This window comes from Mastomys coucha, unplaced genomic scaffold (assembly GCF_008632895.1).
Source record: "Mastomys coucha isolate ucsf_1 unplaced genomic scaffold, UCSF_Mcou_1 pScaffold21, whole genome shotgun sequence".
NCBI lineage: Eukaryota > Metazoa > Chordata > Mammalia > Rodentia > Muridae > Mastomys > Mastomys coucha.
In genome coordinates this window covers 80166537-80194453 of record NW_022196904.1, presented here as the reverse complement: position 1 = coordinate 80194453, position 27917 = coordinate 80166537, and the positions used below count along the sequence as shown (strand labels likewise).

Genomic DNA, 27917 nt, shown 5'->3' with positions numbered 1-27917 from the left:
AAACCCCTAAGCTCCATTGGTCTTTTCTCTAATTCCTTCACTGGGGACCCTGCACTCAGTTCGATAGAGAAGTTTTGATGGAGAAGAACAAAACAAAAAAGGAGAGGACCAAGAAGAATGAGTCACTAGAGAAAGGTTTATGGACAACTTAAGAAAAAAGCTAAACAAGGTGAAAGGTAAGCATGTGACTGTCATAGGTGGGTTGTGGGATATTCAAATGAGGGAAACAATGTTTCAGGCCTTGAAGTAGAAGTTTGAGTCTATTTTTTTTTCATTCGGTTGTTTCTACCTCTCTCTCTCTCTCTCTCTCTCTCTCTCTCTTTCTTTCTTTCTTTCTTTCTTTCTTTCTTTAATTATTTCTTTAGTTTTATTTTGTTTTAAATAGCAATGAAGGTACAAAGAGGAGATCAGCTGGGTGAGAAACACATTTACCATCAATGAAGACTGTGGGTGCCAAGGCAAAGAAAATGGCATGGAGTGATTGCACTCAGCAACTGTTACAATATCCAGAGTATATTAATAGTCATTGGTTTCTAAGGTGGATATTGCCAATGATATTCTACTGTTAAAGACGTACTTGCTAATTCATTGAGCTTTTCTTTACTTATTATAACAAAGTGCAAGTCTCTACAGTATAAGGTGACACGCATTCATCAAATTTTTGTGTTCCTTGATGAACACATATTTTGACCTCATTTCCTAGCATCCCTTGTAGTTAGTCAAGTTTTTATGTCTAGTTTTTTAAATACCACCCTAGAGGCCCTCTTTGTGATCTCTTGCCACATCTCCCAGCTGGATACAAACAGCAGAGGACTCAGATATGCTCAGGTGGCTAGAATTCTTTAAGAGCAAGGATCTCTAATTAAATGGGGTTCAACTGTCTTTTCTTTAACTACTTCAGTCACCACATGGGCTATGGTGTAACAGAGATACAATCTGTCTATATTAAGACACTGAGACTCCTCTAACAGTAACATTAATAATTAGTAGGATCTCACCTACAGAGGGAAAAAACAGAAGCATTTACAAGGTTGGTGAAAAGTGTCTCAACAAGATCTATGTCTTGGGAATGGAATGAGATTGTTTAACACTAATATTCAAAATATTGAAAGGTTTTCAAATGAAGACAAAGCATGCATTAAAGAGACTGAGCTAGTCTACAAAGTATCTATATAGAAAAACAAGATACAAAGGCCACACAGGTTCAACAAGAGAGGGTTCGTGGTCACAATTGCAAAGTTGTTTTCTTTTCTGGAGCAGACAGCATGTGATAGTAAGGTAGGTAGGAGTCAGACCTTGGAGACCCTGCATGCCATTTGAAGGTGTTAAGACATTACCTTGAATGAGTTGGAAAATAAAGTAGCATGGTCACTGTTAGTTACAGCCTTGCTCTTGATTTCATTTATGTCACAGTGTCTTGGGCTCCTTTATGACCCACACTCTCATTATCAGGATACCTGCATTATCAGTGCAGGCCCTACATAATGGGAGAAGAGGAGCTCTCTTCTTTCTATGTTGGGCTTATACATGAGGCAGTCATGCAAATTACTTTTCACATTTCAGTGAGAAAGTCATGATTTTGCTACAGAAAAGGAGTTACTTCAGGGATGTACTGTGAATGTGGCCTTTCCCAGTACATAAGGCCATCAAAGAGCAGAGTTTCAAAATAGGCTGCCATGTGTCTACTACAAGTAACAGCATCCCTAAGTAGTAATTATAGCCCAACAAATGCATATACAATTTCTAATTCTGGGTCCATTGCCTTTGATAACATAATAATTCCAAGAATATTAAAATCACTATTGACCAAAAGAAATGTGCACTTTACAAACTCTGTCACCAACCAAAACATCAGCTATATGACCAGTGCAATCTCCATTGCATTCAAGGAAACAGTTTTCAGGCATTTAACATTACTCATGTACTGGATAGGTAGATCCATAATAGGAATGTAGATTTACCTTTAGAAATTTGTATCACACATTAATATCTATAACATCACAGCCATGTGGCCATTTACTTCTATCAATTTCCAGGATTAATAGCCCAAAGTAACATATCTAATAGTACAGAATTTTATCTTTAAAAATGTCTATGAACATAGCATCTGTCTCCCTTTATTTTAGTTAGTGCTAGGGAATACAGAACACAATATCCTTCTTCATTCCACACATACATGGAAGCTGAACAATGCTCTACTCAATGATAACTTGGTCAAAGAAGAAATAAAGAAAGAAATTAAAGACTTTTTAGAATTTAATGAAAATAAAGGCACAACATACCAAATCTTATGGGACACAATGAAAGCAGGGTTAAGAAGAAAACTCATAGCTTTAAGTGCCTCCAAAAAGAAACTAGAGAGAGCATACACTACAAGCTTGATGACACACCTGAAACCTCTAGAAGCAAATACAGCCAAGAGGAGTAGTCATAAACAGAAGGAAATAATCAAACTCAGTGCTGAAATCAACCAAGTAGAACCAAAAAGAATTATACAAAGAGTCAACACAACCAGGAGCTAGTTCTTTGGGAAAATCAACAAGATAGATGAACCCTTAGCCAGACTAACCAGAGGGTACAGAGACAGTATCCAAATAAATAAAATCAGAAATGAAAAGGGAGGTATAACAACAGAAACAGGAAATTAAAAAAAATCAGATCCTACTACAAAAGCCTATACACAACAAAACTGGAAAATCTGGACATAGTACTACCTGAGGACATAGTAATGCCAATTCCTGGGCATATAACCAAAAAATGCTCCAACATGTAATAAGGACACATGCTCCACTATGTTCATAGCAGCCTTAATTATAATAGCCAGAAGCTGCAAAGTACCCAGATGTCCTTCTACAAAGGAATGGATACAGAAAATGTAGCACATTTACACAATGGAGTACTACTCAGCTACTAAAAATAATGGCTTCATGAAATTCGCAGGTAAATGGATGGAACTAGAAAAAAAAAATCATCCCAAGTGAGGTAACCCAGTCACAAAAGAACACACATGTTATGCGCTCACTGATAAGTGGATATTAATCCCAAAAGCTTTGAATACCCAAGATACAATTCACAGACCACATGAAGCTCAAGAAGAAGGAAGACCAAGGGTGGATACTTCAGTCCTTCTTAGAAGGTGGAACAAAATCTCACTGGAGAAAATACGGAAAAAAAAGTGTGGAGCAGAGACTGAAGGAAAGGACACCCAGTGACTATCCCACATGGGAATCCATCCCATATAGAGTCACCAAACCCAGACACTATTGTGGATGCCAAGAAGTGCATGCTGACAGGAACCTGATATAGCTGTCTCCTGACAGGGTCTGCTAGAGCCTGACAAATACAGAGGAGGATGATCGCAGCCAACTATTGGAATGTACTCAGGGTCCCCAATGGAGAAGTTGGAGAAAGGGCTGAAGAAGCTGAAAGTGTTTGCCATCCCATAGGAAAAACAATATCAACCAACTAGACCCCCCTCAAAGCTCCCAGGGACTGAAGCACCAACCAAAGAGAAAACATGGAGGGACTCATGGCTCCAGCCTCATGTGTAGCAGAGGATGGCCTAGTTGGTCATCAATGGGAGGAATGGTCCTTGGTCCTGTGAAGGCTCAATGCCCCAGTTTAGGGGTATGCCAGGACAGGGAAGCAGGAGTGGGTAGGTTGGTAAGCAGGGGGAAGAGGGAGGGTATAGGGGGTTTTTGGAGGAGAACCAAGACAAAAGATCACATTTGAAATGTAAATAAAGAAAATGTCTAATAAAAAAAAAAGAAGGCAAGTGTTTCATCAGACAGGAATCCCACTCCTTTCCTCCCATCCTTCTTTCTGATACTCTTTAGAGGTATACTTAGGATAGCACCACAAAGCAGAACATTACAACTCTATAAAGGTTCTACAGACTGATAAGCAAGATAACAGTCTCCAATTAAGGTTATAGAGCTTTCTGGTGGCATATGATCACTACTGAAATAAAGGTGATGTGGAAAGAAAGTTCTGAAGTTACGTGGATTTTCTTCTCTCAATAAGTCAGGTAAGTTTTAACATACTTAGTGACTGGTGTTGGCTTCTTCTCTCTCCTCTTGCTGTAATATTGGCTTCTGAAATTAATCTCTGATACTCTTAGAACAGACTAGAAAGATATTTGTAGAACTAAGTAAGGCAACTGGCTCCACAGAGATATATGAAGCAAGGATATTGATATTACTGTGCTTGCTGAGTTAAGAATGAGTAGTATTCCATGTCCAGACATGTCTGTTAGCTGTCAGCATATCCTTTCACCCCTGACCCCCAATCCTCGTGGCTGATATTAATAGAAGCTTCTAACTATTGATGGTAGGATGGCAAAACTTTGCCAACTCATGGCAATATTCATAACAGTACAGAAATGCCTTTGGCAGAACTAAATGGAGATGACCTGTTAGCCCATGGGATCCTAAACTATTTCTGTCTTTCAGAAGAGCTGAAAAAAACAATGAGTCAAAAACCTAAAAGATGACTCAGAATTGGGCATGTGGAATATATCTGTTTTGAAAAAGGAGACTAAACAGAAATATGTACCAGGCGAGGGACGAACCAGAAGGAGGGAAGGAGAGAGATACTGAGACCAGGAAAACCTGGTAAATAACTGAACACTAAAGGATAAATGGGTTGTTTGGGGTAAATTATCCTAATTGTTCTTTAGGCAGTAACTGGGTTTAGTTTCCTTTATCCTACCTATATCTACATCCAATGTGTTAGGCACTATCCCAGCCTAACATAGACTCTGCCCAGCAATTCTTCAATAATCATAAGCATGAATAAGTCATGAAATATGTGAGTGGAAAATGATGGACAGGGCTTCCAGAGATGCTCCATAAATTGGAGACAGCCATCCGAAGCATTATGCTTTCCTTCCTTTCTAATTTGGCCCTACCATCAAGAATGCAATTCACACAGCTGGTTCTCTAGCAGCCATCTTGACCTTTGAGTAAGAAAGCACAGACTAAGGCAATAAAACATGACAGGAAAATAAAGCCTATCACAATTACATAGCAGCCTTGCTCCACTATTTTTTACAGCAAATAAATAAATAAATAAATAAATATTTCTTAGCTATTATTATTTGTGGTTTACATTATATGCGACCAAAATTTATTCTAATTATCTTGCAGAGGTACTATGATGTTAAGGAAAAATAAATAAAGGATTTCAAACCAGGCCCAGATTTTAACTCTGTCAGATATGAGCTATCGCTTCTGTGTAGAAAATCAGGATGCTGCAGGGTGATTAGCAAGATTATAGGTATTACAAATATAAGTAATTTACATGTGTCAAGTGTTCAGTAAATTATAACACCATCATCTGAAAGTAAAAACACTCAATTCATAAGTAAAAATACTAAGTCCTTGATTGGAAAAAAATAATTCCACAAAAGGAAAACAGACAACTTTACAGGGTGCATTCTAAGAAACTTTAATTGACCATAGGGAAAAGAACAAATTGAAACATTTCCAATTACATGTATTTCCCCTATACAGAAAGTTTTACAGTACTTTAAAAGTACAATTCTGATAGCACTTTCTTTCCCTGGATTCCATGCCTGTCACTCAGTGCAAAACATTCAGTACTCTACCTATTTCCCTCAACTTGAGAACCAGAAAAAAATGACAACATACAAGCACAAATGTTGGTCTCCTCTCTTCTGAAAAATATGAGTAACAGTTTTCACTCACTTTGAGAGTGAACTGCATTTGGACTGAGGCCCAGACCATAAATTATCACTTCTATTATCTGGTGTCTTGGAGTAAAAAGCACAGTCCATGAGGTTTAGGGTAGTATCCTAAGACACGTGCTTTCTGTGGCCAATTCTTAGGAAGGTTGACTTACAACTGAGAGTTAAGAGAGTTGTAGAGCCAATGGTATATAATTACAAGCTCGTCTCTAAACTTCTCCATCTTCCTGAATTATGAAGAGGACTGAATTGCTTGTTGCAATATTGTATTGAGATGAAGCATTTTTACCAAAATATCTTACATTCGAAGAGACTAGATATTTTGCTGACCCTTATAATCCAGTAAATACTATATCTTGAAGTCACTTCAGACATAAGACTGCTATCCTACTGTGTAATCAACTTGTTTGTTCAGCTTGTCTTTAAGAGAACAATGGAACAGCCAACCTTACTCTTGCTTTGGATTTCCATGTAATCAACTTTTACAATCAAAGCTAATGCCTTCTGTGTTGTTAAATAAAAGACAGAACAGGGCCCTTTGCAAGAGACGCAGACAAAGTGCCAGACAGATAAAACATCATTTAAGATATATACAGACATAGATTAAGACTCATACAAAGGTCAGACTATAGGTAGAACAGAAAACGTAAGCTACAAAAAGAGAGAAGAAACAGGGAGTAGACTGGAGAATTCAAATCTGGGTTTGCTCTTGGTCAGCCCACTCTAAGATGAAGTCTTTACTTCCTTTATTTAATGTGACACCTGACTCATATTGGTGACTCTGAATTTACTTTTAATGCGTTTAATCAACTCACTGTGTTCAACAGTAAACTCAACTGGCAACTACACGTAATCCAAAATTATTTTCTAATAAGAGATTGTACTTCCCATAGTCTTTTTGATTCAAAGACTAGAATTAAGTAAATTATCAAGACAAAACTTTGCTTCCAGGCTACGAATTATGATGTAACACAACATGAATGGATAGCAACATTTACTGAGCTGCACTAAGTAACAAACACTGATAGTTTCTTCTACCTTCAAAATCAGTGTCCTTTCTCGAACAAGGTGGCTAGTTAGACTAGCTATGACAAGCTCTGGGTTCCATCGAGAGACCCTGCCTCAGTGAATGAGGTGAATTCAACTAAGGAAGACCCTTCATTTCAGCCTCTGGCCTCTGTAAACACATGTGCATGCATGTGCACGTGCACACGCATGCATACACACACACACACACACACACACACACACACACACATATAATTGCAAATATGTATATAAAAACAGACATACTACACAAAACAACAAATATAATAATTAATGATATATCCTGCTAACTTCAGATTCACAGATTACTTTAAATTTCTATTCAAACTTCTTATTAAACTAAAAGGTCATATCTCACTGGACAATCATTTATAAGAACACATTATGCTTCAAGTATAATTGATTCTGTTGACCACTGAGACCTCTCTGAAACTTTGAATAAGCCATAGGTTCTCATTAAGAAAAATTAAAAGAAAAATAATAACATGAATTTCCTTATTGATTTCCTTATCCTTTGACTATAGGAGTTATGTTACATAAATATAATATGTAATAGTATGCCAATAAGTAAGTATACTACTTGTATATGTATGTGTGTGTATGTCTTAATTCTCTTAAAAAGATTTTATCGCTATTGACTAAATTCATCTTTAGGCTCTACCCAACTAACTAGCTTCTGAGTCAATCTAATGTAAGCAATTTATTTATTAATAGCTTTCCTCTAAAAGCTAATTGAAATTAATTGCATTGTCTCTAACTTTATCATGTGGGAAACTACTGAATTAATGGAGTCTCTGCAAAAGAAAAAAAATTAAACTCTACTATATAAACCCAGTGTATATCATTTGGCAATCTTTCTCTATTTTTCTCATATGCAAATTTACTATATCTTGTCTGAAATAAACCTGGCAACTAGGAAGGAACTCCATGATATAGTAGGACCCTCCAGATCCTCTGTCTAGGGTCTGGTCTTGTCCATATTCTTCTCAACAGATGAATGAATTAGCATATTACCTGACTATTAGTATTAGCGACTCATAGAGTCCTTGGCTAACTACTGTCTTTTAGATTAAATCTTTCTAAGCAAGAATGTAAAATCAATTTTTGAGAATGCCAGTTGAGAAAATTGATCTTCCTTTTGGGAAGAAACCTATCGTACCAGCTTAGTGTTTGCCATTATTCTGCCTCTCTCTCTCTCTCTCTCTCTCTCTCTCTCTCTCTCCTTCCCTCCCTCCCTCCCTCCATCCCTTCCTCCCTCTCTTCTCTTCTCTTCTCTTCTCTTCTCTTCTCTTCTCTTCTCTTCTCTTCTCTTCTCTTCTCTTCTCTTCTCTTTTCCTTTTATGAGGCTAAAGTTGTAACATGAATGTTGACTGTTTCTGCCTGAATGATGAAGATCAATACATACCTGGTACTACTTCCAGTTACATATATAACTCATACATATGAGTACTTCAAAAGGTAAATATATACATGCATATGTATGTATATTTCAAATAAACAGACCATTATATATTGACCAACTCTCAATCAACTTCCAATATAATGACAAACGACTTAGAAATACCACCTGAGTTTTACATCTTTTAATGAAACGAGTCAGGAAAATTAGCCTCTTGGAGTAAACCCCCCCAAAAAAACATTAGGGAAGAAAAATACAAGTAGCAACAGCAATAGTTGCAAGATGCAGATTTTGTTTCTTAGAGTCTGGAAAAGCCCCCAAGACCAGATCTTTTCACAGGGATTTTAACATGTCTTTAGCATGTAAGACAATGCCTAATATTCCATAAGCAGAATTTAGGATTAAATCCCCTATGTTCTAAGGAATGTGAATTGTTTATCTTTGGTCCAATTAAAAAAACTGAAGTAAGAAAAAACTTTAACTTGGTCTCTTACTTCCCATGGTACAAACTTTCTGGCACGGGTTCACTTTATTTATTGCTAGAAATTGCCTATACATTATATGGAATTCACCATATATCTGGAATTAGAAGATGTTGCTCCTTCACTGTAATCTGAGAGCCCTAGCACATTGTTCCATTGGTTACTACTTTGTATAGCAGAAGTTTGAGTTACTGGAATCTGAGTCACTGGCTAAGTCTTCCCAATTGACAGGAGTAAATTACTGAAATGAATTTTGTTGTGGGGGATTCAGCCTTTTGCATTTCCCCCTTCTCTATTCAGTTAGGACATTTCTGGGTGTGTTTGTCTGCTCTGAAGATGAGTATTATCCTTTGGGTTGAGTAGTTTCTCTGTTTGCATAGAGTGACGGGATGATAATAGGAGTGGTTGAAAAATACAGACCAAACCTACCTTTAGCATTAACATGGGGAACATGCTAGTTCTGCTTCCTGATTGCCAGTTGATCTAGAGATCTCAGAGAAGTAAGATGACAACTAAGTATGGAGCTGAACAAATGATTCCTTTGAAAACCATACTAATAAGGAAATCTTGGTTGACGGGTTAGCTATTTATCTCCAGAGATGAAAGGCAACCCTAGATACAGAAAACAATTCAGAAGAAAAAAACTGAAAAACTAAAGAATACAAACTTTGTAAGTACCCAGTTGTTACTCTTTCCTATTTATTTTGACTTTAAATAAATCTGTGTTTGCATAGATTTTTAAAATAGTAGTTTATAATAATGTTTATAAAGATAGGAAACTTTAAGCTCAAATAAATGGTTTTTGAAAGATTGTATAATGGAGATTTTGAGACACAGGATCTTACATCACCACTCAACTGCTCACTTCTCTGAATAAAAGGAAAACATGTCCAACCTGTGGCAAAGTCAGACATGAAAAATAAAGACTATTCTTGGCCTTAAATTCTAGCAGTCATTATAAATTATGATTCAAAGTCATAATTTAAAACTGGCAAATTACCAGTTAATCATAACACAATTTGTTGTCTGAAAATCATAGACCTTCATGATATCATGATAGACTTAAGGCTGTGAGCATGGGAGAAAATAAGATTGGAAGGAAAGGAGAGGCAGAGGTTCCAAGCAGATGGAACAAGATGTGGGAAGATCCTTTCACAGAAAGTGACCTTTGCCACACGGTAGACAGTGGTATTAACAGGAAACAGAAATGGACAATTCATATTTGGCTAGCTTATGAAGGGATTCTAGACACCATAAACATAATACCAAGGGTTGCTACTAGTAATTTATTTAAGACATTTGTTAGATTGATGAGTGTGGGACAATGAATCTACTATAGCTTTGTTTTGAATTAAATCCATCAATCAGAACACCTTAAGAAGAGTATAGTTCAGGATATTTCTGTATCTTTTTTATACCTGTTAATGGGGGCAGTTTAGTGATTTCTCACTTGGGACCTCTCCTGTAAATTACTCACAATGATGAGAGTTCCTAACCAAGTTGTTGATGTCTTTGTAGGAAAAAAAAAAAGGAAAATATTATTAAACTAAGCAACAGTTTTTTTAAAAAGGCCATATTTATATAGTGATATGAACAAAAACTTCTTATTAGCTAGAAAGTAGAATCACTTTAAAATCTCTTCATGAAAGTAGCCCTGATTAGAATCATTAAAATATGACAGGACAACTCTCTAATATTTCTACAAAAACACTCCAGTCTAACCATTAAGAAGTCTACCACCTCAAATTGCATAAAAACAATATCAAGATAATATTCATGCAAAGCATGGTGCTTTAGAGACTGGAAAAGGAACTTCATGTCTTAGAATGTCATTAAATTTTAAGGCAATTAATGAGTTGCAAAATCTCACTTGTAATAAATTATTTCCCTGAGGATTCATCAAAAGCCTTTCTGGAAAAGTAGTCTCTTCCATCCAACCACAGTTTTCTCTGTTCATGTCCAGATGGTAAAAGTCAGCACAGGATTGCATAGTAGTTGATTTTATTCTTTTCTCTTAGACTCTGGATAATTTGCCTTCAGGTCCCAAGAGTTTGTGAATTACACATCAACTAATAACACTCTCCTCTTTCTCTTCCTTCTCCTCCTCCTCGTCCTCCTCTTCTTCCTCTTCCTCCTCTTCCTCCTTTTTTTCTTCTTGGGTGCTGTTTTACTCATTAACAAGAGCAGGAACTATTTCTATCTGATTTCAGCATAAAGAACCTGTAACTTCACAACTCCACAAAGAAGGGATGCATGTCTCTCATCTAATAACTATTAAGGAATGCATAGGTAAATGTCATTGAGAACAAGACATTTAAGTTAGACAAATCTAAAACTTAATTATATTCCTGATACTTGTGTGGAGTATGACTCTTCATAAATTCTCCTGTAGTATAAAATTCATTTTATACATGCATGAGTGAATATAAGGTCAATTCTCATTAAAAATATGAAACCTAATTTAGATCATATTTTAACAAGACACTTTTAATTGAATACATGTGAATTTCGCATCATGCAGCCCAATCACACTCACTTCTCAGTGCTCCCAGGTCTGCCCACCAATCTTGTGACCTCGCTGCCCACCTACACACACATAAAAAAGAAGAAAAAAGAACTTGTCCAATTTGTGTTGCCCATATAGTCAATGGAGCATGGTCAAACTCCCAGTGAGAAAACTCCCTTAAAGAAAAAAACTTTAACGATTTCTCACCTGGGACCTCTCCCCATGCGTACCCTGCCAGAAGTCAGGAATTGTGGAGAGCCACACTTCAGCAGCCTTATCACATATTTTAAGAGTGCTCTTCAATGGCTTTCTGCCAAGGCTGATACTTTTTTGGCTAGGGTAGGGGATAGGGATTGTCATAGAAGTGTTGAATATTCCTCCTTCTCAACTGTGAGTCTGTCGACATACATACCACTGCAAAAACAATCTCCTTGACCTTTACCCTAAGCGAGAGCACAGATCATGAGCTTAGACATGGTTTCTGGCAACAGCACACACCGTGGACCTCAGCATAGTCTCCAGTGGCAGTACAGTCCATGGATAAAATAGTTTATAATTTCCTAAAAACTCATGTATTTTGTTTTGTTTATGTTTTTTGTTTGTTTGTTTGATTTTCAAGACAGGGTTTCTCTATATGGCCTTGGCTGTCCTGGAACTTTCTCTGTAGACTAGGCTGTCCTCAAATTCACTGAATCCACATGCTTCTGCCACTCTGAGTGCTGTAATTAAATGTGTGCAGCCAGGCCTTTAAAACATATTCTTAAGATGATGTTCAAAGTATGTTTACTGCTGAAAAAAATGTAACTTTTGTCCTCTTCCTCCTCCTCCTCCTCCTTCTTCCTCCTCCTCCTCCTCTCCTTCTTCCTCCTCTTCCTCTTCTTCCTCCTCTTCCTCCTCTTCCTCATCCTCCTCATCATCAATCACAAAATGCACAACCAGTCTGTCACTATGAATACATATTTATACTCCAGTGTTACAAAGAGCAGAATGGCAGCAATGTTAGAATGCTGAAATATTCAAGATATACAAAAAGATTCTCTAATTCTTTCACTTTTCCTGAACCCACATGACTTAGGGACATAGTTTTTTTAACCTCTGATTTTCCAAAAATTGGAGCATGAACATAACAGTGTATCAATTTTCAGTTCTACATAGGACAATGTACAGTGAAATAATGAAGGAGAAGACACATTAAAAAGTGTGTTTAAGATAAAAATGCATTTTCATAAAATGATGTTACAAACAGCATGCTCCCAAAATAAACAGAGAAATGCATTAACCTCATGCAGAGTATGGATGGCACATATTTACAAGGAAGAAAAACCAAAGCAATTGCATAATGGTAAATAGATTTGTTTCTTGGAAAAATAAAATAAAGGGGTTAGAAATAAGGTTTTTCTCTCAAGCACTGATTCAAGAGGAGAAAAGTGTTATGTGATAAATTCCAAAGTCCAAAGATGATGATACTGGTATCAGAATCTGGTTAAGTTCATGGATTTGGGCAACTGATAATTCCAAATGCACTTTTCCGGGGAAAACTGAGTGGTTTCTCTCACTTTCTAGGTGTTTTAGATACTAAAAAAGAAGAAAGATGAACACATTGATTTGCTTTAAGTTTACAGGCAAGAATAATAAGAGGAAGGAAAACATGGCAAGGGAGAAGTCGATGATTCCTGTGAGCAAGAGTCACCTCAGGAAGACTTCCCAGCATTGTAATCGGGGAACAGAACCTGAAGCTGAAACGGCAAAGTGCTTTCTATAACAGATAGTATGTATGAAGAATTAACTTTGTGCCTCAGGCAATTCTAAGTGTTTATCATATATTAAAGTCACTTACTGTTCACATTTAGTCCATGAGGGAATATGTGATTGGACCCTGATTTCACAGATGACAAAACTGAGACAAAGTTATAAATATAGTAAGTGATAGAAGCAGGATTGGAGCTCTGAAGTTATAATACAGATCTTAGGCTCTTGTGACAAAGCTATGGCAATGAAAAAAATTAGGTTTGGGGTTTTTTATGTAAATAAATTAAAGAATGCTAATATGAGAATTCAAATGGATGGTTCCAGTCTTAATGAAGCATTGAGATATCTCACGAAGCTATATGTTCTATACATGAATATCTATCAAAATTAAAGAATCAGTTTAGAAATAACCAGTCTAAAAAGCCATTTCCAGCTCTGTTTAGTTTTACATGTCAGCAACATCTTCTATTCTGTCCTTTGATCTGTGATTCCAACATATGGTCATTGGCTCTGTTCAAACAATGGTCACCCTCTTTCCTCCTCCTCCAACTTCCTCAGTGAAGAACACTCCAATCAGCTGTTTCCACCAGTTCCATCTGTCACTTTGACCCTCTGACAACTTTGCTTTTTGATGCGCAGATTCTAAGCCATGAAGGGATTACTGAAGATTGTCTTTGCCCTAACTGGTGGTTCAAAGAAGATTATCTTTATATCCCTGGTTCCTCAAAGGGGACACACTACTCCTTATTATTCAAGATGATCTTAGAATTCAAAAAATCATTTCAATTGGAGAACATGACATTTTGCTACTTATCAAAAGATACTGCTTATAGGTGGTAAAATAAACCGGCTTTAGAGCCAGATGTAGATTTCTGCTTTTTTCTTTGCTAGTCCTACAATTTGGGATAGACTTAGCTTGTCCAGGATGTAGAGGCAAATGCTAGACTCCCGAGGTATCTTAGGACAGCAGTGCTTGGATGTAATGTTTTTGCTTTACTTCTGTTGTCTTCTAATGGCTCTAAACATTTACTCTGTGAATTTTTAAATGACCGATCTAAGTTGACTACATGAACAATAGTCAATTATGGACATTCTGTCATCATTAAATGCTTCCAATGGATAGATAGATACCTTTGATCATTATAAATGTGTCTCACAAGTTCTAGTCAGGGCATTGCAATATATTTGCCAAAAAAATCCATAAGCATCTATAAGAATTTAATTGCATTTCAAATCATACAACTCCAGGAGAGCAAATTTGTTACTATGTTTCAGAATCAATTCATTTCTATTTACTTTGATTATTTTCTAGAACCTCAAAGTTCCTTAAGTGTAAAAAACAAATTGAGAAATGTATTTAATATTACATTGGAAGACAATAACCTACTGTTCCTGTAAATCAGAAAATACACACTGATCTTTGTATAAGGTATTTCATCTTATTTTTATTCTTTAAAACTACTGTGAAGCAGAAAATTTAGAGAGTAACAAACTGGAGTTCCAAACTCTTGGGTGTCCTGAGGAAAGCCACAGAATAACCAAGCCAGATCCACTCAGATACTTGAAACCCTGTTGGTTTATGCTGTAAAATGAAAAATATATATTGGCATACATTGGAGAGAGAATTTACTGCTTGAAGGTACAGCTTTGTGTTCACAGTGAATGGCCCCAAGGTCTCTTAATGGCATAATAAAATATCAGAACACAGACAAAGGGTTATGCTGGCTTTTTCAGCCATCACCTTTAAATGTGTTCAATTAATGCCCTAGATCTCTGCAGGTGTGAATCTGTAGATGAGACAATCCATCTGCAGTTAGTAATCACTCCACTTCACTGGCTTGGACTCCTGGCCAGGCAAGGCAATTAAAAGTTTGCCCCTGCTGAGATTTAGACTCAGTGATTCTTGCTGCTGCTCACTTGCTGGGATAAGCATAGTCCAGTGCGGGGGTGGGGTGGGGGGGGAAGAGCTGCATAAAGGAACTACTCTCTTCCTTGCTTAGGCCTGATTCAGTTGCTGAACATTTAATACATACTGCTATTATAAAACAACTTTGCTGAGAGACAGTGTATATAGTAGGTGAATGGTATTTTCAGAACCCTATGGTTGATTATTGGAAAAGTTGGTCTGTTATTTTAAATTCATTTTTTACTACATGCATAATAAGACATTCTTGTTGCATCCATTCCCTTCTCCCCTTCTCGTCTCTTGTCTTGCTCCAAACCCTATTGTGTTCTCTGATCCTCTGATCCTACCAAGTCTTCCTTCCACTTTCATGATGTTTTTATTGTTTTATTTTCAGTTTGGGACCCACAGGTTTTAATCAGAGTTGCCAGATGAGGAAGGGTGTATGCTATTGACTGGAACATGGAGAACTCACCAGTTTCTAATAACTTCCCTTCCACACCAACCCTCAGATACCAATAGGTCTAATAAAAGTAGCTTTGGCCTCAGAAACTTTTATCTAGGACTAAATAGTCACACTTACTCTTGAGCAGGTCTTTATGGATAACAGCAGCTGCCATAAGATGAGTGCTACACCCATGCCATGGCTGGAAGATAGCATTTCATGCCCTGCCTCGCCATCAAAAACTTGGTAAGTCACAACATTGTGGCATACCAATCATTTCTGTTTATCAAATGAACTCAGAGAAGAAAGTTAAAATTGGAGGAGATTCCAAAAGAAAAGCCATGCCTTCATCCATCTGTCTCAATACAGAAGAAATCTGAAGATTCCAGAATGTTTTCCATATTGTATTATGAAGAGGAATGTCAGAAATCCACAATCAAGACACAGAATACCTGACAATACAGATTCTATGTATGGAGCTGAATAGATGAACAAGTACCTAGAAAATAAAGTGAGTGTGGTTGTACAGCTGCTATTCAAAAGCAATATTTGACTATTCATGTTTGTCAGACACTATTCTATTCTAGTTATGGAAATAACTATGATTACTATTATCCTTATCTTTATCAGGATGATAATGACACTAAAATACAGAGCAATCAGGAAATATGGTCCATATCACACAGCCTGTGAGCAGACAGGCTGAGAGGGAGTGAGGCTGTCCAATCCCAGAGTTCAGTTCGGTCAAATCAGGAATTTTCTTAAGCTCTCTTTTGTTGGTGTACCCCATGCAGAGAAGACACCATGTTGATGAGAGGATTCTCTTCAAACAAGTAGACAGAAGAATGAGGCAATTCTCCTTCTGCTCACAAGACAGTTTGCCACCATGTAGAACAGACTGAAGCATGGTAAGGTAAGAAGACTGAGTTTCTAGCACCAGTGCAGACACCTGTGGACTATGTCACTCTCTGAATGGAACTTAATCCCTGGGTGAGTCTGTTGAAAAGCTGGGATGCTGACATCAGAGCACTCTTACTTATGAGGTTAGATGAAGTGCTCACAAAAGAGGTATATGAATACCATCTCACAAAATAGAAACATAAGGAAGGTTTGATTTTCTACCAGAGGGGATATGCATAGTTCTAGAGACCACACCTGGAGTAGGAACCAGCTATCCCTCTGTGGCTGGCCTACATCCTATGGTAACTATTCGATGTGGGTGTCAGCTAGAACAAGAGACACAGTACTCTCAAAGATCTGTCAACTTTCCACCATCAAAGGACTATCAATTTCCTGCCTAACAAGACCAAGACTAGAACTTTGAGGCAAGGTCCTGCAGCCTCAGCCTACACTCAGACTTATCATCAATCTAATGTTAATAGGGACTCTGGGGAGCCTTTACTCAGGAGTTGGGGGACTCAGGCAGCTGGATAACTGCTCTATCATTCTTATCTCTACTCTCCCTCTAGTTAAGTCAGAATTACAGAAAGAAGACACTAGGAAAGCTTGAATCTTAAGGATGACAATTCAATACCAGATCTCCATTCATTCAGCTGTGAACAAGCAGTGCCAATTTCTAAACCCCAGCTTTCTCTTCATTACAATGCAGAGATAAACAGCTGCTAAGGACAAAATTAGTTCAGGGAATTTGTAGTGGGGTGTCTGAGGACACTTAAGCAACCCAGAAGCTGAGAAGTGAAGGATGAGAAGAAGCTGTCCTGGATAGAGGGAGGAGGGGAGCTTTTTTGGTTCAAAGGAGAGCTTTGGGAATGAAGCAGAGCAGAGTGTAAAGGTGTGGAGGTAGAGAAGGGCAGCCAGCATGTTAAAGAGGCAAGATTAAAATGGCTTCAATGTTTCCACCAGCTATGCCAATGCAAAGGCACTTAAGTTTCTTCTTAGGTTTCTTAAAGCTTATTCTTCCAGACTTAGTCTCCTACATTGCTTGGGTTGGGACTCTCAAGCATAGATATACCCTTGCTAAATTTTGTCAGTACGAACCTATAAGTTTGTTATTTCTTTAGAGACAAATGATAATAGGAAAGCTTAAGAATTATGGGCCAAATGTTTGACTTCAACGAAATAGTTACAGAAACTAGTACAGATTTTAGACAAAGCAACTGCATTGTTGAGAGTGGCTGAAAATGCAAGGCTCTAAGGAACAAGGGGTAAGCAAAAGCATTCTGCACAAGGTTCAGTAACCTTCAAAAGGCCCCCACACTGAAGGGTTTGGAGTTGTCAGATAAGTACATGCAGCTGGTAGCATCCTGCCAATGCCTGCAGGTGCATAGAGAAAGCCAGTTAAACCAGAAAGAGGCTTTGAAGGAAGGAGGAAGGATGTTCAGAAGTAATTTTACTATGAATCCCAGCGCTGACATGTCCTTTCACTGAACTCAGAGGAAAAGAGCTGGTTCTTCATATGAACGAGAAACTTTTAAATTAATTAATTTATTTATTCACTTTACATCCCAATAGTGCACCCCAAGCCTTTCCTCTTCTCCCAATCCCACCCTTACAAGCACCTACCCCATTACCTTTTCCCCAAGCAGGGGTGGACCTAGGCCCCTTACACATTTGTGGGAGATGTGCAGCTTGGTTTTCATGGGGGTCCTCTAATAACTGGAGCCAAAGCTGTGACTTACTCAGTTGCCTGACATAGGCACTAGGAAACATTTGTTCTCTGTGTGTCAAAGTATCTCAGCTACAAATTTTGACTTGTTATTCTAAGTCAGGTTTCAAAACACAGCTATACCACCCAAACTAGGAAACAAAAATCATTGCATTGTGAGTTTCAGGTGTTAAGTGTCTGATTCAGGTTTCATGCTGTTGGCTTTCAGCTTCTTAGCCCTTTAAATGATTTGTTTTCTGTAGAGATTGTCTCGGAAAGAAATATGTTACAGAAAATAAAGTTTTGTTAATTCTTGGATGTGTTATCAGATATCAAGCCCAGCATGGATGCAATGAGGGATATTTTTTTCTACATTAGTTACAAAATTGGGGACTTCAAAAAGTACTCACACAAATCTAGGGAGTAGACAAGACTCACCTGAAGTATTGACTGTTTGTATCCTTCTATTTTCCCTGGAATACTCAGGTCCCTCCCCTTTTATCACAATTCCTCTTCTACCACAGGCTAGACAATGACATCCCAGGTTTTTACCAGTCCTCAAAACTATATAGCATTAAAAATAATGAAAATCTAAATTATTATATTGTTTTTTACACTTCCTAAACAAAATGTTCCATAAGATCAAATCCAAATGCCCTGGCTCCATTTATATGACTTTCCTTTATGTGTTCATTATCTAGCAATTGACTCTGAATTCACCACCATTGTACACAATGTGTTTGAAATACACAGAATGCCCCAGAATATGTGAGTTGTTAATTTGTCTCTTCCACAACTTGAAGCACAAACTCCAGATATTTCTCTGAGTGTTCAGATTGAAGTAGATATGAAGAAGGTCACTTGAGCATAACCTGGCCTCAAATGCTAACTCTATCATTCATAAGCTATGTGACCTTTAATGAGCCCTTTAAAGTGGCACTCGGCCCATTTTCTCTTCTGTAAAATGGGGTTGATCACTTTTATCTTTTAGGATCATTTTTGATAGCTATAGATGGGAATTAGTAAGTAGCCCTGTATAAAGTCTGGTGTTTTATAATAACCATTTGTTCAGTATGAGTTTTTAGTGAAATTTAATAATGCCAGTTATTTTTCCCTTACCACTTTATGAAATGATGTCTTGCTCATATAGAGAATTCATTAGGATTCCATGTTGAACTTTGACACTTTCATAGGATGGCATATCTACAAGAAGAAGATGCAGGATTTTAAATCTGTTAAAGTGAATCTGCCTCCCACCATCCTCATCTCTTTATGCTTCTTTGATGTATATTAATTCTTTGCTTTCCTTTGGGATCTACACAAATCTTGTTATTCCTATATACAAACCATGAGACCAAGAAAAGGATTACTCAGCTAGCTTGTAGAAGGTGAGGGTAGAATCCCAAGTTCCAGACAGGTTACCTTCCTTATAAACATTCCTGGGTTTTGGGAGTTCTGATGTTTTGTGAGTTGCTCAGACATAGCACTTATCACTTTTAAGTTCAAGTTCTTAGTGTTCAGTCTATGCCTGGTAAGTATAAGATGCTGAGCAAATTATTGATGAGTGGATACATGCCTTATCTGGAATCATCAATTGTTAGACTCAGTTCTGTATAGAGAACCTAAGAGTTTTCCAATGACTAAATGACCAAAAGTTTTGGTGCCACCCAAGCAACCTTACCGAGAGAGGACAAACTATAGTAGGCAGAGTTTAACCTCCTAGATAACACTGGAAAAAAATTCATCTGCCTTCCTAAATATTTATTGTGTTTCTTTTCCAATATGTCCTCTGGTGTTGGTAACTTACAGATACATCAATCAGATGCATTAAATTTTTCAAATAATTGAGATTCACATAAAACAGAAACCTGGCAGGATTTCCAAAAAAATTAAAGGCATTCTTCCAAGTCACCTTCCATTCTCTTTTGTCAATAATCTCTGGGCCAGCGGCAATACTGATGCTTCGGGGTATCTCTTCACACACTTATAAGATTCAAAACATTGAAGAGTGATCTTCCTTTAAGAGTGATGCCTAGGGGGTCAGTCAGTCATTTTTGAGAACAGGAAATTTGGCTGCTTCCTGACAGCATATAGGTCCATATGACTCCAGTGCTGCTTGCTTGCCTAAGGTCAGACAGAAATGCTGCCTTCAAGCAAAAGAGGCTGTCAGATCCACACTTTCTGAGCTAAAGGACTTCATCCAAAAGCCAGCATGAGCCTTGTGAATCATTTTTGAGTACTCAGCTCTCTCGTTAATATCAATTTGTGGCAGGCAGAACTTAAGCATCCTGTAGTGCTTCCTCATTACAAATCTCAAATAAAAAAAATGTTTAGAGTCTAAAATCCTGGACATGTTTTTGTTTCTCACTCTCTAGGGCTCTCTGAACTAGTTTTACATAAAGGACAAAGCTGGTCAGTGTTCTTCCACAGCTCTTCCCAGTCACCAGAGCTACACACTCTTAAAAGAACGAAAACCATGTGCCAATTATGAAAGTGAACTGTGTTTTAATTCATCTCATGACTAGATCCTTGCATCCACATCTAATAATCAATCGGCTTTGGGTTTTTCTAAGCTTGTATCATCTGAAAAACCCTCATTCATGAGAATTTTCAGACTTCATAGTGATTCCCTCATACAACGGTTCTCAACCGTCCTAGTGCTATGACCCTTTGATACAGTTCCTTATGTTGTGGTGACCCCCAAGTACAAAGTGATTTTCATTGCTACTTCCTAACTGTGATTTTGCTACTTTTGTGAATCATAATGTAAATATCTGACATGCAGGATATCTGATATGAGAACACCAAAGAGGTCATGATCCACACATTGAGAACAACTGCCCTAATACAATAATAACTACACTTACACTGTTTACTTACTTGAATCCAAGAGAAATGGCTAGTAGTGGGCAGAAGAGGAAAGACCCTTGTTCCTTTATTTTTGCCTTCAACCATGGTGGAATTTACATGACATAGTTTGCTGAATGATCTTCTAAGGTCCATGAGGTTGGTTCAAGGCCCTGATCCTGGCGTTGATACACCAGTTTAAGAGTGAGAGTTTTATTGCTAGTGTGATTAGTATGTAGCTTTCTTTTTTGCTTTGCTGTTTCTTAGCTCTTTCACAGACTGTGTGATTTAACCATTTTATATATTTATTGACTTCCAGCACTAAGAATGGCTCTCCTTTCCTTTCTTTAGCCTTTACTGATTGTTCAAGATAACTTTTATTTGTCCTTTGAAAAATAATATGTGAAACAATAAATATGAGCCAGACATATTTTGTCCAAGTTCTACCTGTATCTGATGGAATGAATAACCTTACATGGGGCTCATCTATAAAACATAATGATATAACTCATTTTGTATGGTGGTTTTAGGAATTATATGAGAACATGAATGTGTGTAGTTCCCTACTATACAGTTCCCAATGAATTTCTATAAAATCTCAGAACTCAATTCTTCAAACACTTGATAGAATGAACACATTGAGTCCAGTTATTCCACTTTTAGTTTATTATTGCATGAAAAGCTTTCTAATTTTTACATGAATAGCTCAATTAGTGTCATAGGCCCTTCTAAAAATAACTAGCCTGATCTTCTCTCCAGCTTATGCTATGAGTTTTATAAAATATTCTTGTCTACTTAAATTATCTCATGATTCATTCACACTATAGTCTCCAGGTATTCAAAATGTACCAGGTCACTTTGCACCTTTAAAACATCTTTAATGACTTGAATCTCCTTGTTTTCTACATCCAATTCCATTTCAGTAAACTCCCTGAGAATCATAATTTTACTATTAGTTATCTTTAACAAATGTATGAGTGCATACATATAGCATGTGTATATGTGCAAATATTCAAAAGAAAAGGGGGAAAGTTAGTTATTAAGTGAGAGATATATGAAATTAAAATAATGGTGGCTATGGTTTTGATCCAAAAACAGCACTGATGCTGAAGGGATATTAAGGGAGGTGTGTGTCACAGCTCTACACTCATCCTAGAAGAAGTAGCATTTCTCCCCATCAAGTACATCTGGAAGTGATGCTCAAGGAGTATTTTGGGTGTACCTGTGACAGTAGAGAGAGTTCCATAGAGATTCAAGCATGATTTCTAGCCCTCAGATGACTTAGCTAAATAGAGAATCACTGAGCAGGAAAGAGGGCCAGGAAATTAAAAATAAGATGAAATGGATGCTATAAAATGTATCAAGTGGAACACTATGAGTAGAGCCTGCCATAGCTAGAAATAACATGTATATCTGTCCCCTGAAATTCACCATAGAATGAATGATTCCTTACTACTGCTTGAAGCTTTTACACTAAAAGGTATATAAAATACAACATTGTAAAGCTCAAAGCACACATTGCACCTCACACAATTATAGTGGGAGACTACAACACATGACTCTCATAAATGGACAGGTCATGGAAACACAAATTAAACAGAGACACATTGAAACTAACATATTAGGTCCAGAAGTTATGGCCCTAATGGATTTAACAGATAGCTATAGAACATTTCATCCCAAAATAAAAGAATATACCTTCTTCTCAGCACCTCATGGTACCTTCTCCAAAACTGACTATAGAATTGGTCACAAAACAGGCCTTAACAGATACAAGAAGATTGAAATAATCCCATGCATTGTATCAGATCATCATGGACTAAGGCTGGTGATCTTCAATAGCAACAAAAATAACAAAAAGCCCACATATACATGGAGGATGAACAATGCTATACTCAATGATAACTTGGTCAAGCAAGAAATAAAGAAAGAATCAAAGACTTTTAAGAATTTAATGAAAATGAAGGTACAATATACCCAAACTAATGGGACAAATGAAAGCAATGCTAAGAGGAAACTTTAACACTCAACTCTGAGTGTTTCCAAAAAGAAAATGGAGAGAGGATACACTAGCAGTTTAACAGCATACCTGAAAGCTCTAGTAAAAAGAAGCAAATACACCAAAGGGGAGTAGGCAGCAGGAAATAATCAAACTCAGGGCTGAAATCAACCAAGTAGGAACAAAAAGAACTATACACAGAATCAACAAAACCAGGAGCTGGTTCTTTGAGAAAATCAACAAGAGAGATAAACCCCAAGCCAGACTAACCAGAGAGCACAGAAACAGTATCCAAACTAACAAAATCAGAAATGAAAAGGGAGCTGGGCAGTGGTGGTGCACACCTTTAATCCCAGCACTTGGGAGACAAAGGCAGGCAGATTTCTAAATTCAAGGTCAGCCTGGTCTACAGAGTGAGTTCTAGGACAGCTGGGGCTATACAGAGAAATCCTGTCTCAAAAAACAAAACAAACAAACTAAAAAAAAAAAAAAAAAAAAAGAAAAGAAAAAAAGAAAAGGAAAAGAAAAGAAAAAAAGGAAAAGAAAAGAAAGAAAGAAAAGAAATGATAGAAACCAAGGAATTTACCTTCAAAAAAATCTAAAAATCATCAGATCCTACTACAAAAGCCTATACTCATCAAAACTGGAAAATCTGGATGAATTGGACTATTTTCTAGACAGATACCAAATACTAGAGTTAAATCAGGATCAGATAATCCATCAAAACAGTCCCACAACCCCTAAAGAAATAGAAGCAGTCATTAAATTCTCACAAACAAACAAGCAAACAAACAAACAAAAAGCCCAAGACCAGATGGGTTTAGTGCAGAATTCTATCAGAACATCAAAAAAGACCTAATACCAATACTCTTCAAAATATTCCACAAAATAGAAACAAAAGGAACTCTACCCAATTCATTCTACACAGTTTTGTTGTGTATTTTCCCTTGGAGATGGAATAGTTTCTGTCCAGTCAGGAACTTGTCACATTTTCCTTTCATAGCAAACTTCATAAGAGATGTTTTTCTACTTGTATCATGTTTAATATTCCAAATAGATTTTAAAAACTGGTTGAGAGCATATTAATTTTAGCTTCAGAAGATATCATATATATTTAATAGGCATTTAACTATTATAAATTATTTTAATGACTTAAAAATGTCAATACTGAGTTGTATATTTTAAAATAAGTGTCATTTGTTTAATAAAAAAGAGAATAAGCTCATTCTAAGAATGCTATTTCTTATGAAAAGTAGCTAATTTTATAAAGGTTTGATATCAAAGGCATTTGATTAATTTGTGAAATATATTTACATGCAAAGATCTCATGCCTTTTATATCTTAATTTATATAGGATGGAGCCCTTAGTTCAACCCAAATAATGTTGTAGGCACTACAGGAGTGAAGATGAATAGCTCTTGCACTTAAGCAGAGCTATCAAATCCCGGACCTTGAGCTGTACTACAAAGCAATTGTGATAAAAACTGCATGACATTGGTGCAGTGACAGGCAGGTAGATCAATGGAACAGAAATGTTGAACATACTTAGTCATCAGGGAAATGCAAATCAAAACAACCCTGAGATTCTACCTTACACCAGTCAGAATGACTAGGAAAAAAACTCAGGTGAGAGCAGATGCTGGAGAGGTTGTGGAGAAAGAAGAACACTCCTTCATTGCTGTGGGATTGCAAGCTGGTACAACCACTCTGGAAATTGGACATAGTTCTACCATAAGACTCAGTTATACCACTCCTGGGCATATATCCAGAAGATGCCCCAACATGTAATTAGGGCACATGCTCCACCATGTTCATAGCAGCCTTATTTGTAATAGCCAGAAACTGGAAACAACCCAGATGTCCCTCAACAGAGGAATGGACACAGAAATTGTGGTACATCTACACAGTGGAGTACTACTCAGCTATTAAAAACAATGAATTTATGAAATTCTTAGGGAAATGGATGGATCTGGATAATATCATCCTGAGTGAGGTAACCCAATCACAAAAGAACACACATGGCATACACTCTCTGATAAGTGGTTATTAGCCCAGAAGAAGTTCAGAATACACAAAGTACATTCCACAAACCAAAAGAAACTCAAGAAGGAAGACCAAAATGTGGACACCTCATTCCTTCTTAAAAGGGGGAAGAAAATACTCATGGAAGGATTTTCAGAGACAAACTATGGAGCAGAGACTGAAGGAAGGGCACTCCAGCCTGATATAGCTGTCTCCTGAGAGGCTCTGACAGTAAGTGACTAATATAGAAGTAGAGGCTCACAGCCATCCATTGAATTGAATACAGGGTCTCCAGTGAAGGAGTTAGAGAAAGGACCAAAGGAGCTGAAGGGTTTGCAGCCCCTTAGGATGAACAACAATATGAACTTGTACTCTCAGTGCTCCCAGGGACTAAACCACCAAGCAAGGAATACACATGGTGGGACTGATTGCTTCGGCAGCATGTGTATAGTAGAGGATGGCCAAGTCAGTCATCAATGGGTTCTGTGCCCCAGTGTAGGGAATGCCAGGGCCAGTAAGCGGGAGAGGGTGGGGTGGCGAGCAGGGGGATGGGGGAGAGAACAGGGGTTTGCTCTTGTTTTTTGTTTTTTGTTTTTTGTTTTTTGTTTTTTTTTTTTTTTTTGGAGAGGAAACTGGGAAAGGAGAAATTATATGACATGTAAATAAAGAAAATATCTAATAAAAAGCAAGAAAAGGAAAAAAAACAAATATTAGGAGGAAATGTCAAGATACATATAATCTAAAATAATACTATTTCACAACTGGAAAGAAGACGGGTGGTCTGGATTTGCCAGAGTTTGCTTTGGCTCACAGTTTAATCCCTGGTCTAATGCTCCAATGCACTGAGCCTGAGGCAAGACAGAAGGTCATTCAGTGGGAGAATGATGGAAGGATTGGTTTCCATCATGGTCCCAGGAAACAGAGGGCAAAAGTTAGGAACACTAGAGACCTGGTGACCCACCCCTTATTTTGCTCCTCCTGATCTTGCAGTCTGTTGAATAGCACCACCTTCATTCAGGCAGTCTTCTCTTGAGGTGATGTTCACCTTGCCAGTCATCTCTGAAAAATGTCTTCATAGAAACAGAGTGAGACATTTTAGTCTTCTAGGTGTCTCTTGATCCAATAACCATAACAAACCAGATTAATTATCACAGACTGCCATGACAAAATACCACAGGCTGGTGACTTAAAAGGGAGAAATATCTCCCTTACATTTTCTGGAGAATTGAAGTCGAAAACCAAGGTGGCATGAGCAGACGTGTTACTTTTCTCTGTGGTTCCTCACCTTGATTTTCAGGTGAGTAATCACAGCCATCACCATATCATTCTTCTCCTTCTTTTATAAACTTTACCTTCATATACATATCTATGTGTGAGTATGACTGTGTGTGAATATATATATATATATGTAGTATGTGTATAATAGTTTAGTATATGTGTATATACATATACATAAACTTTTCCTTCATATACATATGTGTGTATATGTATATATATAGTGTGTATATATTAATTTAGTATATTTTATATTCATATACTTAAACTTTTCCTTCATAGATACACATACACACATATATGTAGTATATATATGTGTGTGCATGTTTGTGTATGAGTGTAATAATTGCACAAAGCAATAAGCTTCATAAAGTCATTGTTATTAAAGTATACCACATACTTTGACAAAATTCATCTCCCATTAACTGCTGCTATTCTTCCTTCTACCAGCCCTCTGCTGAAACCGTATATCTGGGTCTAGGGTCTCCATTTCGCCTAGATATTTGACAATATTCCCAGCCTTAGAAACGTCTGAATGAGTGTCTCTCATGAACAGGAGGCTACATGAGTGTCCTTAAAGTAACCTCCATTTTTTAAACAGCCTGGCATTCAAAATAACACAATTCAAGTCTACATATAGGGCAAGAGGTAGAGGCACTTCAGCTTTATTCTTTTCAAGTCTACAACTGGTCTTTTACAAAGAAGCAATACAGAGAGTTATAAATCATATTTTCCACTTCAGATAATACACTAATCCAGCAGTCAGAAGTAACATCTTCAAGAAAATTCAACAAAGAACAGAATTTCATAGGCCAGTGCCTGGATCAGTATTTTACAAAAGCCTTAGTGGAGACACCCTTTCAGTTGCCTTATTACTTACTCTAGCCTGAATACAACAAAGACCAATGCCATCCCTCAATTTAGCTCATACACCAGGATATTTTCATATCAGGGCAACAGTAAGGCACTAAATATACCAATAGCAATCTATTCAGATGTAAGTTCTAGCTTATACATCTTTATGTCATTTAATACCACCAAATTCTACTCTTTCCAGGACGAATGTTCATCCTATCCCATTGTATTGAAAACAGTATTCTCAGACAGTGCTTTACTTAGGATCCTCCCTGACTCTCTTTGCTATTTCTGCAGGTCATGAATGTACTTCCTATTCATATTTTGAAGCCACTCTCACCTTCAATCCTTCTTTGTTGGACTTAGGGATATACAAGAGCAAACACATCTGCTTATATTTTCTAAAATATTTCCGCATAGATTTGCACAAAATCAAATTTCTTTGAAATCTGTAGGGCCTCTCCTTATACTTTTGTTAACCCGGTTAGAGATTATATATGTAAAGCACTAGAATGCAAGCATGTGGCACTTGCTTAGTAAATGTTAGTAGTTGTTACTAGTAACTGGGTTTCTCACGTTTCAAAGATCTTAAATTTTTATTTTATTTCATTTTATTTATTTTATTTATTTTTAGTAGATATTTTCTTTGTTTACATTTCAAATGTTTCCCCTTTCCTGGTTTCTCCTCCCAAAGCTCCCTTTCCCCTTCCCCACTCACCCTGCTCACCAACCCACCCACTCCCAGCTCCTGGTCCTAGCATTCCCCTACACTAGGGCATAGAGCCTTCACAGGACAAAAAACCTTTCCTCCCAATGATGACCGATGAGGCCATCCTCTGCTACATATATGGCTGGAGCCATGGGTCCCTCCATGTGTACTCTTTCCTTAGTAGTTTAATCCCTGGGAGCTCTGGGGGTACTGGTTGGTTCATATTGTTGTTCCTACTATGGGGCTGCAAACCCTTTCATCTCCTTGGGTCCTTTTTCTAGTTCCTCCATTGGGGACCCTGTGCTCAGTCCAATGTTTGGCTGAGAGCATCCACCTCTGTATTTGTCAGGCACTGGCAGAACCTCTC

The 27917-nt window shown here is 37.4% G+C and overlaps 1 protein-coding gene across 15 annotated transcripts in view; it reads right to left on the bottom strand.

Moving 5' to 3' along the window:
* The window catches only part of Dlg2 (discs large MAGUK scaffold protein 2), a 1953494-nt gene that overhangs the window by 1108868 nt on the left and 816709 nt on the right, over positions 1 to 27917 (bottom strand). Inside the window, exon 1 of one of the 15 annotated variants that reach the window (XM_031387360.1) lies at positions 18963 to 19004. The exons of the other annotated variants lie outside the window; for them this stretch is intronic. Coding sequence (XP_031243220.1) covers positions 18963 to 18989 — 27 coding nt within the window. The 5' untranslated portion in view covers positions 18990 to 19004. Of the gene's footprint in view, positions 1 to 18962; positions 19005 to 27917 lie in introns of those variants that run through there. 15 annotated transcript variants of the gene reach the window in all.